This window comes from Symphalangus syndactylus, chromosome 16, assembly GCF_028878055.3.
Source record: "Symphalangus syndactylus isolate Jambi chromosome 16, NHGRI_mSymSyn1-v2.1_pri, whole genome shotgun sequence".
In the NCBI taxonomy this organism is placed as follows: Eukaryota; Metazoa; Chordata; class Mammalia; order Primates; family Hylobatidae; genus Symphalangus; species Symphalangus syndactylus.
The window spans coordinates 85,822,564-85,839,910 of record NC_072438.2 but is presented as its reverse complement, the minus strand read 5'-3'; the positions used below and the strand labels follow the sequence as shown (position 1 = coordinate 85,839,910).

Genomic DNA, 17,347 nt, shown 5'->3' with positions numbered 1-17,347 from the left:
AGGCTTGGGGATTCTACCCTCTGAAGCCACAGCCTGAGCTGTACATTGGCCCCTTTCAGCTACAGCTGGAGCGTGGAGCATCTGGGGGACAGGGCACCAAGTCCCTAGGCTGCACACAGCACAGGCACCTGGGCCTGGCCCATTAAACCATTTTTTCCTCCTGGACCTCTGGGACTGTGATGGGAGGGGCTGCTGTGAAGATCTCTGATATGGCCTGGAGACATTTTCCCCATGGTCTTAGGGATTAACATTAGGCTCCTTGCTACTTATGCAAATTTCTGCAGCCAGCTTGAATTTCTGCCCAGAAAATGAGATTTTCAGCTGGGCATGGTGGCTCACGCCTGTAATCCCAACACTTTGGGAGGCCAAGGTGGGCGGATCACAAGGTCAGGAGATCGAGACCATCCTGGCTAACACGGTGAAACCCCATCTCTACTAAAAATACAAAAAATTAGCTGGGCGTGGTGGCAGGCGCCTGAAGTCCCAGCTACTCAGGAGGCTGAGGCAGGAGAATGGTGTGAACCCAGGAGATGGGGCTTGCAGTGAGCTGAGATCGCGCCACTGCACTCCAGCCTGGGCGACAGAGCAAGACTCCATCTAAAAAAAGGGGGGGGGTTTTCTTTTCTATCACATAGTCAGGCTGCAAAATTTCCAAACCATTATGCTCTGCTTCCCTTATAGAACTGAATGCCTTTAACAGCCCCCAAGTCACCTCTTGAATGCTTTGCTGCTTAGAAATTTCTTCCACCAGATACCCTAAATCATCTCTCTCAAGTTTAAAGTTCCAGAAATCTCTAAGGCAGGGGCAAAATGCCAACAGTCTCTTTGCTAAAACATAACAAGAGTCACCTTTGCTCCAGTTCCCAACAAGCTCCTCATCTCCATCTGAGACCACCTCAGCCTGGATTTCATTGTCCATATTATTATCAGTATTTCTGTCAATGCTATTCAACAGGTCTTGAGGAAGTTCAAAACTTTCCCACATTTTCCTGTCTTCTTCTGAGCCCTCCAAACTGTTCCAACCTCTGCCTGTTACCCAGTTCCAAAGTTGCTTCCACATTTTCAGGTATCTTTCCAGCAAGGCTCCACGCCTGGTACCAATTTACTGTATTAGTCCATTTTCACAACTAGGAAGAAAATGAGGTTTAGTTGGACTGACAGTTCCACATGGCTCGGGAGGCCTCAGAATCATGGCGGGAGGCAAAAGGAACTTCTTACATGGAGGCGGCAAATGAGGAAGAAGCAAAAGAGGAAACCCCTGATAAACCCATCAGATCTCATGAGACTTATTCGCTATCATGGGAATAGCATGGGAAAGACTAGCCCCCATGATTCAATTACCTCCCCCTGGGTCCCTCCCACAACATATGGGAATTCTGGGAGATACAATTCAAGTTGAGATTTGGGTGGGGACACAGCCAAACCATATCAAGAGACATGAAAAACCTATTTTACAATGCTTTCAGGAACACAGTTTTGTTAAATGAATGACACTATTTAGATACTGTTTTCCCTTTTCACATCATCTTGAGAAGTATCTACAGGTCCTGAAAGAAACCAAATTCTCATCTGGGGAAACTGAGACAGGAAGACAGGCAGAGTGGCAGAAAAATGCGGCCCGTCCTATCCTACAGGGAAACTTAAACATTTAAGCAGTGCCTGATCCTATAGTTGAGCAAAATTCACTTATTTACTCCCTAGACTACAGATCATACTATACTAACCTGAGACTCTGATGGAGAAGGGACTAGACTAGGTGTTGGTGAAGTGTCCACACTGTCAGTGACCATTAGACATGCTGTTTCTTTGTTCCCCCTGTCTCCCCATACCCCAAAATCTACATCCACAAAGCACAGTTATATCTATATACTGAAAATCCATTCAAGACTCTCAGAAGAAAAAGAAATGAGGGAGTTACGAACACAGTATTACTACAGCTTATCAAATCAAGAACTAAGAACGGTTCCATCAAGTAGACCACCACTGCTAAGAAGTTTTGATAACCAAGTAGCCCGTCTGCCTCAAATTATGGAAACTGGCCCTGAAGCTTTTATTCTCAACACAACAACTTGCAAACTCAATTCATAAACTATGTGGTTTTGGCCACAGGGATAGTGGCTCACTTTGGGAGGCTGAGGTGGGCAGATCACTCGAGGTCAGGAGTTCAAGACCAGCCTGGTCAACATGGTGAAACCCCATCTCTACTAAAAATACAAAAATTAGTTGGGTGTGGTGGCAGGCACGTGTAATCTCAGCTACTCGGGAGGCTGAGGCAGGAGACTCACTTGAACCCAGGAGGCGAAGGTTGCACTGAGCCAAGATGGAACCACTGCACTCCAGGCTGGGCAACAGAGCAAGAATCCATCTCAGAAAATAAAAAAATAAATAAAAATAAAGACATAAACTATGTGTTTTAGATCCTTGCATTTGACTATCTTTTATTTCCTTAAGTCTTAAATTTTAATATATACCTCTGAGGTAGAGGCCAATTTATAACATCAGTTTCCTTAGTAAAATGGAGATGCCAGGTTTCTCTTATAATCATCAGAATATAATCAAGCAAACCAGTTTCTGGATTGACATATTTAATTTTGGTGATATGACTTTTCATTCACTTTACGCTAAAGAAACAAAATCAGGAACAGTGGTGCTCCTATAAACAGAAGAAACTTCTTCAGTTGCTTAACAAGGTAGGTAAGTACGCTCAGCTTCAGTGATTTAGTCAGTCTTGTTCTTACAGTGATCAGGACAACATTACCCTAAATTCTCAGTGGGATCCTAGTATTTTCAACACTCTATTTGTGATTAACTGAAGGGTTTGTTTTCTGAGACGGAGTCTTGCTCTGTCACCCAGACCTGAGTGCAGTGGCACAGTCTCGGCTCACTGCAACCTCCGCCTCGCAGGTTGAAATAAATTCTTCTGCCTCAGCCTCCCAATTAGCTAGGATTACAGGTGCCTGCCACCACAGCCAGTTAATCTTTGTATTTTTAGTAGAGAAGGGGTTTCACCATGTTGGCCAGGCTGGTCTTGAACTAATGACCTCAAGTGATTTGTCCGACTCGGCCTCCCAAAGTGCTGGGATTACAGGCGTGAGCCACTGCGCCCAGCCTCAGCTGAATGTTTGTATTCTCCCCCGAAATTAATATGTTGAAATCCTAATCTCCCATGCAATGGTGTTAGGGTCTTTGGCAGGTGACTAGGTCATGAAGGTGCAGCCTTCATGAATGGGATTAGTGCCCTTATAAAAGAGGCCCAAGAGAACTCCCCCTTCTACGATGTGAGGCCCAGCCAGAAGCTGGCTGGCTGTGAACCAGTGAGCAGAGGCCCCACAAGACACCCAACTGCCAGCATCTTGATGGCCTTGGACTTTCCAGGCTCCAGAACTGTGACACATCGATATTTGCTCTTCATAAATCACTCAGTCTATGGTATTCTGTCATGGCAGCCCAAACTGACTAAGACACTGTGAAAGTTTAAAGAATTTTAAGAGAAAGTAACAAGTTGATCAGTCTGCAAGTATCAATATACTTGAACTTTTGCTCAAATTACTTGCATCCTATACTTCTGATTGCTGAAAAAGATGAAAGAAGGCAGAAAAGATACCCAGGAGGGAAACCAGACCAGTGCCATGCCCTTCTGTCCCCACACTAGTTGTAATATTTGCTGTGTTCCATTTGAGAGAACTGTATTGTATCTATCTCACACACACAGTGTACGTTCTACATTCCCACTGGGATTCTGAATTATCACTTAGGAAAAAAATGTAAAGCATGTGTATGTGTAGGGGGGCCAAGCACACGTGCCCTGGGCAAGAACAGCTACAAAGCAGACCATGGATGTTGGGAAGCTGCAGGGACTTGTTCTCACCTGACCATAGTCTGTCCGGAAGACGACGATGCCTTCTGCACAGGAATTTACAGTACTTGGAAAATGCTGGCCATTTTCTCTCAGCCAGACCCGTGTTCCCTGTAAACAAAACAAACAAGATTGAACTGATTTTGGATTGCATTTTGTGGCGAAACTCTACTGTTGAAATTACCATAACTCCTATATTCCTTTAAAAAAATCTGTTTGAAAAGTAAATGTCTTTCTCAAGCAAAGAACAAATCTTCGGGAAGCATCATCCACAGGCTTTACTATCCACAAGTGTGACTGAGAGTCCTATCAGACATAGAAGGCAAAGAGGGACTAAGAAAATAGTAGCTAGCCCCTGTGTTCTCACCATGCAACTGATTTAGGTGGATTATGTCATTTGAGATGATGAAGCAGGCACTACGATCATTCCCATTTTACAGATGGAGAACCAGAGGCCTAGATGTAAAGTAACTTGCCCAACATCACAAACACTGAGCGAGTACTTGACAGGCAGTTGGGCTCCAGAAACCAGAAGTTTAACTAGGTCCCAACAAGCCTTCACCCTTTTTGAGAACTCTTCAGAAACTAATGGCTCCCATTCTCTTAGGTCAAAGTTCGGTACACTTGCCCACTTGGAGGACATTAGACCACTCCCTTGACTCCTACTTATACCAAAATCCATGTGTAAACTGGACTATCCAAAAGAGGAAGTGAAGTTTCTAATATTTATCAGAACTCAGTCCACCAGCACAAATTTTGTTAGTATTACATGAGACACCTAATGAACTTCAAAGTTCAGGATTGTATCTTAAAAGATGGCAACTTCCTGATCCTACGTTTTAAATCTTGGGCACATTTTTTGGCACTGATCTCATTTGCACTTATTCATTTCCCCACTGGACAAATGAAATATCATATTGAGCTTTTTTAAGGTTCAATTTCATCTTCCTTTGATTTAATCACATGAAACTATTTTTCAAACACAAGTGATAAAGTTTGGAGGAATTACTGGGTGTTCACTGGTCATTCAAAGAATTACCTTCATGAATACTATTCAGCCATAAAAAGGAATGAAATAATGGCATTCACAACAACATGGATGGAGTTGGAGAACCATGATTCTAGTGAAGTCACTCAGGAATAGAAAACCAAACAACATACGTTCTCGCTTATAAGTGGGAGCTAAGCTATGAGGATGCAAAGGCATAAGAATGACACGATGGACTATGGGGACTCAGGGAGAAGGGTGGGAGGGTGGCGAAGGATAAAAGACTACACAACAGGTACAGTGGACACTGTTCGGGTGATGGGTGCGCCAGAATCTTGGAAATCACCACTGAATAACATATCCATGTAACTAAACACCACCTGTCCTCCAAAAACTACTGAAAATTAAAAAAAAAAAAAAGAATTACCTTTATAACATATACCCATATGATGGAATGCAACACTGAGCTTCAGTATCTCAATTAAACTTTTTCTACTCTGCTCAACAATTTCAATTCCAACAAAAATGACATCAAGCACATCCTTATGAATCAATGTATTCAAGTGGAAATAGAACAAAATTATCACTTGACATAGCACTTTATTTTTTTCTCCCTCCCTCACTTCCTAAAATAGCACTTTAATTGAACAACTCCTTTTCTAGAATTTTCTACCTCATTTCATTTATTTCTGCTTTGTTAAATATTTGAAATATACTGGTTATGGTATGTTCCAGTTGAAGGAGCTAGTACTGCTCTTTTAACATAGAGTTGGCAGGGGATAAATGACACCCCAGTAAACTCATCATTTTATGCTACTTTAAATGGTGCCAATCAATAGCAAACATAGTCACCTCCAGTAAAGGAGTACCCCCGATATATCAGGGTCATGTGCTAAGATGCTTCAATGACATTATATTGAAGACTAACCTTCCGTAAACTAGGAATCCTCTCAATTCCAAGAGGAAATTGCAACTTGGAGCTTAAGACTTTGCCCAGTGCCACACAGCTAGTGACCTAGGCAGGTCTCTCCAAATTCCTAATCCCATGCTCTTCCCACACATCACACTGACTCTACTTTCCTCCTGAAAATAATTCATAAATAAATCAAATGCATTCATAAATCAGTCAGCAATTAAAATCTAACAACACAGAGTCACCTTAAATTGCTTGTTATCACACGTAACTATTTGTTCTCTCTCATCTTCCTAGGAAGGAACATTTAAGAAGACACAAAATCTGACATAAAGGTTACTCCATTCCCTCAGTGCCCACAATGACACTGTTTAAAATCCACGAGCCAGAGGCCGGACGTGGTGGCTCACTCCTGTAATCCCAGCACTTTGGAAGGCCGAGATGGGTAGATCACTTGAGGTCAGGAGTTTGAGACCAGCCTGGCCAACATGGTGAAACCCCGTGTCTACCAAAAAAGTACAAAACTTAGCCAGACATGGTGGCACATGCCTGTAATCCCAGCTTCTCAGGAGGCTGAGGCAGGAGAATTGCTTGAAACCAGGAGGAAGAGGTTACACTGAATTGAGATCGTGCCACTACACTCTAGCCTGGGTGACAGAGTAAACTCTATCTCAAAAAATAAATAAATAAATAAATAAAATCCACAAGCCAGGACCTCAAATGTTAACTGTTACTCGGGATCCACAGTTAAGTCACTCTTTGTTTGATGAATGAATTTGGGGCGGGCCAGCTAGAGTCCCCAGAAAGCGGTTCTACAAGCATTTCTAAAATCACAGTGGCTGGAGATCTCAATATTGAAATGGAACAGACTCCTTTCCCCTCTGACCAACTCACACAGTTCCCTTGAGAGTTCTACGACTCTCCTAGTATCCCCTATTGTGACCTTATCTATAAGAGGCCCTCCCCATAGGCACTCATTTCCCTGGTACATACTATGGAGGTTTTAAGTTGTTTACTCCATTCATAGTTCTTCAAAGATGCTCCAAAGAGGAGTTTAAATCCTCTGCTATAAAGATGGAAAATAGCATCAAAAATGAATATTAACTGCTCCTATATAAATCCTGAGGCCTGCCTATTTAAAGAACACACAGCACCAACCGGGGCCAGTACCTATTTGCACACAAGTCCCTCACCCCCTACTCTTGCTTCAGGCTGAGACACTGATAACACACATGAAGAATGAGACTTAACAACTGCCTGTCAGTCCTGATTTCTTTATTAGCAAACAGCTGCTTCCAAAAAGAACACTGACTTCAGGCATCTGCTAAGACGCTGGTCTCTCAAATATCACTCCATACCCAAGCCGCATTATTTGTAACATTCTAGAAAAAGATTCCAAGTGCCTGATGACTTTTTTCAGCTTCTCTTTAATTCACATGTCAGGGACTGCAATATTTGAAAGCTTTTAAATACACACCTCCCAAAACACACACACGCCCATGCTCGCAGCAATGAAAATGTTCAAAGTGATATAAGGCAAGAACTTTTACTCATTAGGTTAAAATCAGGAAACAATAACTCCCAGTGTAGCTCCATCCCAGAACCCCTAGTCCAAAGCTTTGTGTGTTGTGACCATCACTAGCATTGTTTTCATTAAAAAGGATTTCACACACCTGTTTCCCAATTAAAATTGTCTATTTAAGTAAGAATGAAATTGAGATTATGCAACTAATGTTAATTAATATAAATTGTCGGCAAATTAATATAAATTGTCAGCAGGATGAATATGTACCTTTTGGCTTCCACAGGCCACCCAGAACCTATTTTTTCACTCCAGCGTGCAGTTTCTTTGACTTAGCATCTCACTGTGGGTCTCTTTACCCTTTCGTTTGAAAGTACTACAAAGCCCTTTGTTGACACAGTGCTTTATGATCAAACACACAGTTCAGCTCCTGTAGTCCAAAGGTCTTTTCCAACAGGTGTGAAGAACTGCTGATAAGCAACTTTTACAAAATCCAGCCCAGATTTCAAATCCACAGCCCATTGGCCAGTTTTCCTAGGTTATCACAAACAGCTGTCTTCCACAGGTGGGAAGGAAATGCATTCAAAACACCCCCTTTGTTCTTTGAAAAAATATTAACTGGCAATTTTCATAGAATCGGAATTGCAAAGTTAAACCGCTAAAATCGGTATTTTTTACATAGATTGTTCCTGGTGCTTTCTCTGAGACCCCAATCTTTCTACTTCCACTCTATTAGAACACATGTGCCCAGGTCCGAAAGTGGCCACCCACAAGCATTTGAAAACGAAGTCACAGGCAGACATTTACCAGACCATCTAAGTTGGAGTGGGAAAGAAAAATTTGCCCACCATATGCAAACTATTACATTCAGTCATTGTTAAATAAGGCTGATAATTTAATACATAATATAGGTAACCTAGCATATGGAAAAGGCTCACAATTTGATTAAAAATTGCCTTTATAAGCAGGTGGCACAAGTTTGATCATAACATACACATTTTATTAAAACGTGGACAAGTTTGCATCTTAATTTCTGAGACAAATATGTGAGTGTTAATATAAAGGCTAAAAATTTTTCTGTACATAATCACCAGAAACGTTTCTGCAATATAAAGCACTTGCACATAAATTCCTATCCCCCTTTGAACTTTAAAGCAATCCTATAAGACAGAGAGGCAATACCGTCCTTTTCTTCAAACGTAAGGTTCACAGAGGTTCCATTTTCTACTGCCAACAATGATTTCCTGGATATAATAAAAAGGGGCTGACTTTACCAAATGTTGGTGAGGATGTAGAGAAACTGAGAATGTAAAATGGTACATCTGCTTTGGAAAATGGTTTGGCAATTCTTAAAAAGCTAAACATAATCTTATCATATATGTCCCAACAATTTAACTCCTAGATAGTTGTCTACTCAAAAAAAAAAAAATTTTAAGTCCTGTGTGCAAATATTCATAGCAGCAATATTCTTACTAGCAAAATATTGGAAACAATTCAAAGGTCTAGTAACTGGTATAGAGATACTTAGAATAAATCCATACAATGAGACTCCTCAGTTATTTAAATTAAAAAAAAAAAGAATCACTGATACATTCACCAACAAAGATGGACCACAGACATCATGGTAAGTGAAAGAAGCCAGACACAAAAGGCTTGTGTGGTTTTATATGAAACATTTATATGAAGTTTCTGGAAAAGGCAAATCCATAGACACAGACAACAGCTGAATGGCTACCCAGAGCTGGGTGCGGGAGGGACAGTGACTGAGTGAAAAAGGTGGAAATCTGTCCTAAAACTGCCCTGTGGCGATGGCTGCACAACTGTATAAATGCATTCTACTGGGCACCTATAATGGGTGAATTTCTCTCTATGGAATTATAACTCAATAGTATCAAATCATTTTTATTTTTATTTTCATTTTTTTTTTTTTTGAGACAGAGTCTCACTCTGTCACCCAGGCTGGAGTGCAGTGGCGTGATCTCAGCTCACTGCAAGCTCTGCCTCCCGGGTTCACACCATTCTCCCGCCTCAGCCTCCAGAGTAGCTGGGACTACAGGCGCCCGCCACCACGCCCGGCTAATTTTTTATATTTTTAGTAGAGACGGGGTTTCACCGTGTTAGCCAGGATGGTCTCGATCTCCTGACCTCGTGATCCACCCGCCTTGGCCTCCCAAAGTGTTGGGATTACAGGCGTGAGCCACCGCACCCGGCCATCATTTTTAAAAAATTGTTTTCCCAGCCTACATATTTCTCAAATGCACATGAACATTCTTAACCATTCCACGGTAGGAAAGCGCAATCACATTTCTGTAACTGAGAAACAGAGGTGTTGAGAAACATATCAAAACAACAACAACCCCATAATGATGAAATTCAAGGGCCATGTTGAATTCATTAAGTCTCTGCTCTCCATTAACATAGACTGGAGGGGTTAAGAGACCACGCAGGAGACTTGCCCAAGCTAATCTAAGGATGAGGTTGTGATAGATTGTACCATGGTGTCATTGTGGACAATTATCCCCTTCCTTGGAAGAAAATCATAAAACCCCGGCCAACTGCCTCCTGCTTGGTGATACCTCCCCATCTGGCCCATTCATCACCTATTACCTTTGACTCCTTCCCACTCCAACGGCAAAGCGAAGCTGCTGCACAAGGCCTAAAATATTGACACACAAAGTTGCTGACCTCTGCTTTAAGATAAAGAGGATAGTATCACCATCACAAATTTTAACCTCCTGTTGCCCTTTTAAAAACTATTACATTTCTCTTCTGATTTTAAAAATGATTTTTCTTTCCTGAACTCTGATTAGAAAAATAAGTTTAAAAATAAGTTAGAGAAACAACCCTAAAAAGAGATGACAGTGGACTTTAAATACCATTCTGTACGGCATGTTCTAATTACAGGTTCACGAAAAAGAGAACATTCTTTAGCCAAACGTACAACTTAGTCTCAGCCCCGGAACAGGGCACTGTGCCTGCTCATCTCCCACAGCTGTTTCTCTCGCCTATGTTAAGTACCTCACTTTAGGATTCTCTGGCCACCTACATGACAAACTCAAAATCTGCTCTTGAAATGTGATCTGCTTTTTCCTTTTTAAAGATGCAGAGGGCTGGCACAGTGCCTCATGCCTGTAATCCCAGCACTCCGGGAGATCGAGGCAGGCAGATTGCCTGAGCCCAAAAGTTTGAGACCAGCCTGGGCATCCTGGAGAGACCCTGTCTCTTATTTTAAAAATGCAAAAAATAAGCCAGGCATGGTGGTGCATGCCTCTGGTCTCAGCTACTTGGGAGGCTGAGGTGGGAGGATCACCTGAGGCTGGGAAGTAAAGGGTACTGTGAGCCATGATTGCACCACCTCACTCCAGCCTGGGAGACTCTATCTCCAAAAAAATAAAATAAAATAAAAAAACACAGAGGTCAAATAACTTTGTAATGCATCAGATAAATTAACATGGCTATTTAAATCTGCAGTAAATTCAACCCCCAAAAGAAAGTTTTCCTCTTTTTGCCTGCAATGACTCAGTCAAGAAGTCACCTGGCTTAGGAGATCTCTAACGCAGGGCCTAGGGAGTGGGGATATTGGTTCTTGATGAACTGCAGAAACAGGTTGTGAGCACCAAGGACTTAAGCAGCACTTTTTCTGTTTTACAGTCCTTTTTTTTTTTCTTCTTCTGTTGGAAGTGGGAGTTATCTTTCCAACTTACCAGATGCTTTTTTTTTTCTGATTCTTATTACTCAAAGACACATCAAAGGACACGTGGCTTTTACAACATGAAGTTGTAATACAAGTTTCTCCACCTCGGTGTTACTGACATTGTGGACTAGATGATTCTTTGTTGGGGACTGCAGGTTCATTCTAGTTGAGAATCACTATTCTAGAGTAATACAGTGTTCTAGAGCCATGGTCAAATTGAAGGCGTTTACAAAACCATTCATTGTCAGTGACCTAGTTAATTGAAAGCAGACTCTGTTGTCTAAATCCCATGAATTTCAAAAATCCCAAGAATGGAGGTCAGTTCAGATAAAGTATAGCTGGGGCAGACCTAATTTCTGGTATCATTAAAACTGGGTACACACAGAATAGAGAAAGTAGCTTCTGCAGTCTAATTCAAACCCTTTGACAAACATAAGGAAAAGAGGAGCAGAGGCTGATAAGTGGGCAGTGGTGCTAGAAGAACACTCTTCTTTTCCTCCTCTCTGTCCATTCTGCTTTTTTTTTTTAAGGGAGAGCCGACTTTTAATACAGATTATTGGAACCACGCAGACAAAGCCTGTCCACTGTGCTCTTTAACCTCAGACGCTATCTCAACTCCCAAACGCTTGCAAACCCCAATGCAAAGCTTGTCAGAAAACTTAGCCACATGCAGGTAAGAATGGAGAAAGGAGCAAAGCAAGGTGCTCATCAGCCGGGCACGGTGGCTCATGCCTGTAATCCCTGCACTTTGGGAGGCCAAGGCAGGTGGATCACCTGAGGTCAGGAGTTCGAGACCAGCCTGGCCAACATGATGAAACTCTGTCTCTACTAAAAATACAAAAAATTAGCTGGGTGCGGTGGTGGGCGCCTGTAATCCCAGCTACTTGGGAGGCTGGGCAGGAGAATCACTTGAACCCAGAGGGCAGAGGTTGCAGTGAGCCAAGATCACTGCACTCCAGCCCCGACAACAGGGCAAGACTCTGTCTCAACAACAACAACAACAAAAAAAGGGCGGGGGTGGGGGTGGGGGGGTGGCGGCATCATCACAGGTATAAAATGAGTATGACAAACGCAGCGCTAACACAAGCCCCAAGGATGAAGGAGCACTGTGAGCTGGGGCACAATCCTAAGATTCAGAAATGAAGGGGAAGGTGAAATCTAAGACTTCTCCCCTGCAGAGACAGCCACCCTCCACAGGGGACCTGAAGTGATAGCAGCCAGTCTCCAAAGCATCCCTGGACACCCAGGAATCCCCCACAGCAGTCGGCGGCCTTCATAGGTCCTTGCCATAGAGTACTCAAACAGAGTAGGGCACCCACGACAGCTAAATGAGTCCCTCTGATTCATTTCCTTGTCTTGAGACTACAGGGTTTTAAACCCGAAGCTGGCAATCATTTCTGAAGAACTGCATCCAATTCCACAGAGGAAAGCTTCAGTTCAGCCATGGCCATATAGGCCCTGAAAGGAACACAGGTGGTTTTTAGGCTCAGGTCAAAGGATGCGGAGCTGAAGGAGACGGCAAGTCAAAGCTCCACCCTGACCGACTACAGAGGAAGGAAAAGTAATAAAGTGAGTCTCAAGAGAGAAACTTGGTGAGCATACAATTGATAATGTTGGAAATGTGTGGTTTGAGAGTCCCGAATTTGTAATATTTTTCTTTGGGCTGGAATACAATTATAGACATTTATTCTCTGTATAGGCAACCACAAGAACAACTGTCCCGTGCCCATCAGAGAGCTGATCCCGTCATTAAATCCCAGGGGAAAATGTGTTCCTGACATTGTGCTTCAGAATTCAGACATAATTTCTTCTCAAAGACACTGCCAGAAACGTTGGGTAACTCCCCAGACTGGCCTATTGCTGAAATACTCTTCATTTTTTGAAGGAATATATTTCATCTATTTATAGCTTTCAGCTACATCATCATCGTCATCATCATTTCTCAAGCTTGCCTATGGGCTAAAGGATCATTTGTAACACTACTGCGGCTGGGCATGGTGGCTCACAACTGTAATCCCAGCACTCTGGGAGACCGAGGAGGGCGGATCATTTGAGGTCAGGAGTTCGACACCATCCTGGCCAACATGGTGAAACACTGCCTCTACTAAAAATACCAAAATTAGCTGGATGTGGTGGCACGGGCCTGTTATCTCAGCTACTTGGGAGTCTGAAGCACAAGAATCGCTTGAACCAGGGAGGCAGAGGTTGTAGTGAGAGCCAAGATCGTGCCACTGCACTCCAGCATGGGTGGCAGAGCGAGACTCCATCTCCAAAAAAAAACAAAAAAACACTATTGCCACTGAAGACCACAGTGTTCCAAATACTAATAAACACACCTAAAAAAACAAAGTAGGGTTGTAAACTGAGGCCTGCCTGTGCTCATTACCATAAAGTTCACAGACCAATTTGTCCCATGTTTTTGGTCCTTCCCAGCTCTCTAGTGCACCGGATGGTAAGGATCGAATAGCACCCACATTCCTTCCCCTTATCCTGCCCACAATGTCAAACTCTGTCACCACTAGGAACAGCAGCTTTCATCCAGAGGATAACATGAAAACTTTATGATAGTAAGAGGTGGAAAGGGAGGAAAAGAAGAAAAGAAAGTGGTAAAAGATATCACCAACAATACACTAATCTTTGGTCAATGTTCCAAAGGGAAAGATACAAAGATTCACTGCCATCCCACACTTCCAATCAAAAATCAAAACCAAAACGAACTATGCTAAATGGCAGGATGCCTCAATTATAAATGTGTGATTCTGTAAAGAGTTTATTCCCATAGTTATGGGTTCCAACTTGCCAACTGATTGAGTCCTGAGTATTATTATTATTATTACTATTATTAGATGGAGTCTAGCTCTGCCGCCCAGGCTGGAGTGCAGTGGCATGATCTCGGCTCACTGCAATCTCTGCCTTCTGGGTTCAAGTGATTCTCCTACCTCAGCCTCCCAAGTAGCTGGGGCTACGGGTATGCAGCACCACACTCAGCTAATTTTTGTAGTTTTAGTAGAGACTGGGTTTTTACCATGTTGGCCAGGCTGGTATCGAACGTCCGACCTCAGGTGATCCACCCACCTCAGCCTCCCAAAGTGCTGGGATTACAGACGTGAGCCACCATGTCTATGTCTGGCCTCAGTCCTGAGTTTTATAATCTGATTTCCCCCACCTTCCTCACAATTCCTTACAACACCTTTTCAGTTAGTCTTTTAAACTACAGTGACCAGAAATAGTCCCAGAAACAATTTTTAACACTAAAAGAAATGAGACATCTCCTCCAAATTGCTGAGTACCTCAAACATTGTAGGAATGTGACGATACAACGAATACAAGTCAAATTATTCCATCTATTAGTTAACAATCCTTATGTAGCCAACATATATATATGTTTATTAGAAAGTGGACCTAAAGAATCAGCCAACATGCCTAAAATAATTCATCCATCTGTAAATTGTTCCACCCACCCACCCATTCTTCCATCCCTCATACTTCCACAAGTCCATCCTTCCACCAAATATCTCCTAATACCCCCTCCCCAATCATATACCAGGCACTAGGAAAGAGTGGATGGCTTGTAAAACAGTTCTAGCTCTAGGCTGGGTGCAGTGACTCACACCTGTAATCTCAACACTTTGGGAGTCCAAAGTGAGAGGATTACTTGAGCCTTGGAGTTCAAGACCACCCTGGGCAAGATGGTGAGATCTCGTCTCTACAAAAATTTTTTAACTAAAAAATCATTCAAGACCAGCCTGACAAACATGGAGAAACCCCATCTCTACTAAAAACATACAATTAGCTGGGTGTGGTGGTGCATGCCTGTAATCCCAGCTACTCAGGAGGCTGAGGCAGGAGAATTGCTTGAACCCGGGAGGGATAGGTTGTGGTGAGCTGAGATTGAGCCATTGCACTCCAGCCTGGGCAACAAGAGCAAAACTCCATTCAAAAGAAAAAAAAAAAAAATACTCCCATAGTTGGGAGGCTAAGGCAGGAGGATCCCTTGAGCCCAGAGGTTCGAGGATACAGTGAGCTCTGATCATGCTACTGCACTACGGCCTGAACAAGATAAGCCAAGATCCCCATCTCTTAAAAAAAGGTAAAATTAGAATTAAATTAAATAAAACAGTTCTGGCTCTAAAAAGCACAGAGGTAAACTACGCCACTCTAATGCCCTCCCTATCTGGTCTCTCTGTTCCATAGGGAATAATCATGTAATATAAACAGTAGGACAGGCCAGGCATGGTGGCTCATGCCTGGAATCCCAGCACTTTTGGGAGGCTGAGGTGGGAGGATCGTTTGAGCTCAGAAGTTTGAGACCAGCCTGGGCAACATGGCAAAACCCTGTTTCTGCAAAAAATATAAAAATTAGCTGGGCATGGTGGCACACGCCTGTAGTCCCAGCTACTCGGCAGGCTGAGGTCAGAGGATGGCTTGAGCCCAAGAGGTGGAGGTTGCAGTGAGGTGTGACTGTGCCTCTGCACTCCAGCCTGGGTGATAGGGCAAGACCCTGCCTCAAAATTTAAAAAAAAAAAAAAAAAAAAAAAAAATTTTTTTTAAAAAAAAGCCTGGCCAACATGGTGAAACCCCACCTCTATTAAAAATACAAAAATTAGCTAAGCATGGTGGCGGGCGCCTGTAATCCCAGGCAGTCGGGAGGCTGAGGCAGGAGAATTGCTTGAACCCAGGAGGCAGAGGTTGCAGTAAGCCGAGATCATGCCACTATACTCCAGCCTGGGCAACAGAGCAAGACTCCATCAAGGAAGACAGAAAGACGGATGGATGGATGGATGGATGGATGGAAGGAAGGACGGAAGGAAGGAAGGGGAGGAAAGAAAGGAAAGAAAGAAGGAAGAAAGGGGAGGGGAGGGGAGGGGAGGGGAGGGGAGGGGAGGGGAGGGGAGGGGAGGGGAGGGGAGGGGAGGGGAGGGGAGGGGAGAGGAGAGGAGAGGAGAGGAGAGGAGAGGAGAGGAGAGGAGAGGAGAGGAGAGGAGAGGAGAGGAGAGGAGAGGAGAGGAGAGGAGAGGAGACAGCAGAACAAGCCAAGAAAGACAAGTAAATGGAGCAAGGAGACACAGATTTTATAAAATGTATAAAACTGTCCCACTAAGAACTCTCAAAAAACTAGTGGGATATCCTGTTTTTAAATGACACAAAACAAAACAGCTGGTTTAAGAACTGCATTCCACTCCTCTTGGTAGAAGCAGTAGGAGGTACAGGGCAGAAAGGGCAATAAAAGACCAGCACAAGATGTTTGCACTCTGCGTGAAATCTGATACCAGACATCCTTACCTCCCATTTCCCAGCTTATTGTCCTTTCCTCCTCTTGATAAGAATCATTTTTGTGGGGAGAGGGGGAGAGAAATGCCTACAAATAAACAAACTGATAAGATTTTCTTAATGAAATCCCAGTTGTTTTCTGGCTACCATCTGTTTTTAGAAAAAATACACAAGTATGCTCAGAACAGGAGTTTGTTGTTCCTTCATAAAAATGAATGACCCAAGAACACAGTGGGAAGAAAATAAAGTTAAAACAGCTATTTGTCATTTCATTTTCATAAATATTAATTAATTCCTTTGCAGATTTCTATCACATATCGAAAACAAATTTTTTTCATAAAATCATACTTCCTGAATTAAAAGGCACATAAAAGATAACCTAGTCCAATCAAAATGACACATAATGTGTTGGCAAGAATGTGGAGAAACTAGAACCCTCGTGCACTGCTGCTAAGAATGTGAAATGATGCAGCTGCTCTGGAAAAGTTTGGCAGTTCCTCAAAAAGTAAAATATAGAGTTACCATATATGACCCAGAAATTCCACTGCTAGGTAAATACCCCAGAGACATGAAAACATATGTCCACACGAAAACTTGTACACAAATGTTCACAGCAGCATTATGTGCAATAGCTTGAAAGCGGAAACAACCCTCATGTCCATCAACTGGTGAATGGATTTTTTTTTAATGTGGTCTATTCATACAATGGAATATTATTCAACTATAAGGTTGACATGGTGGCTCACGCTTGTAATCCCAGAACTTTGGGAGGCCGGGACAGGCAGATCACCTGAGGTGAGGAGTTCGAGACCAGCCTGGCCAACATGGAGAAACCCTGTCTCTACTAAAAAATACAAAAATTAGCCAGGCGTGGTGGCACATGCCTGTAACCCCAGCTACTCTGGAGGCTGAGACAGGAGAATCACTTGAACCCGAGAGGCAGAGGTTGCAGTGAGCCAAGATCATGCCACTGCATTCACAGCCTGGGTGGCAGAGCAAGACTCTGTCTCAAAAAATAAAATAAAATAAAAATGAACAAAGAACTGATACATGCTATAACATGGATGAGCCTAGAAAACACTATGCTAAGTAGAAGAAAGCCA

At 42.9% G+C, this 17,347-nt stretch overlaps 1 protein-coding gene across 1 annotated transcript in view; it reads right to left on the bottom strand.

Annotated features, from left to right (window-relative positions):
* MYO10 (myosin X) overlaps window positions 1-17,347 on the bottom strand; it is a 272,480-nt gene that overhangs the window by 208,907 nt on the left and 46,226 nt on the right. Inside the window, exon 2 of the mRNA XM_055246103.2 lies at window positions 3,869-3,967. Within this exon, the coding sequence (XP_055102078.1) occupies window positions 3,869-3,967 (99 nt within the window). The remainder of the gene's footprint in view (window positions 1-3,868; window positions 3,968-17,347) is intronic.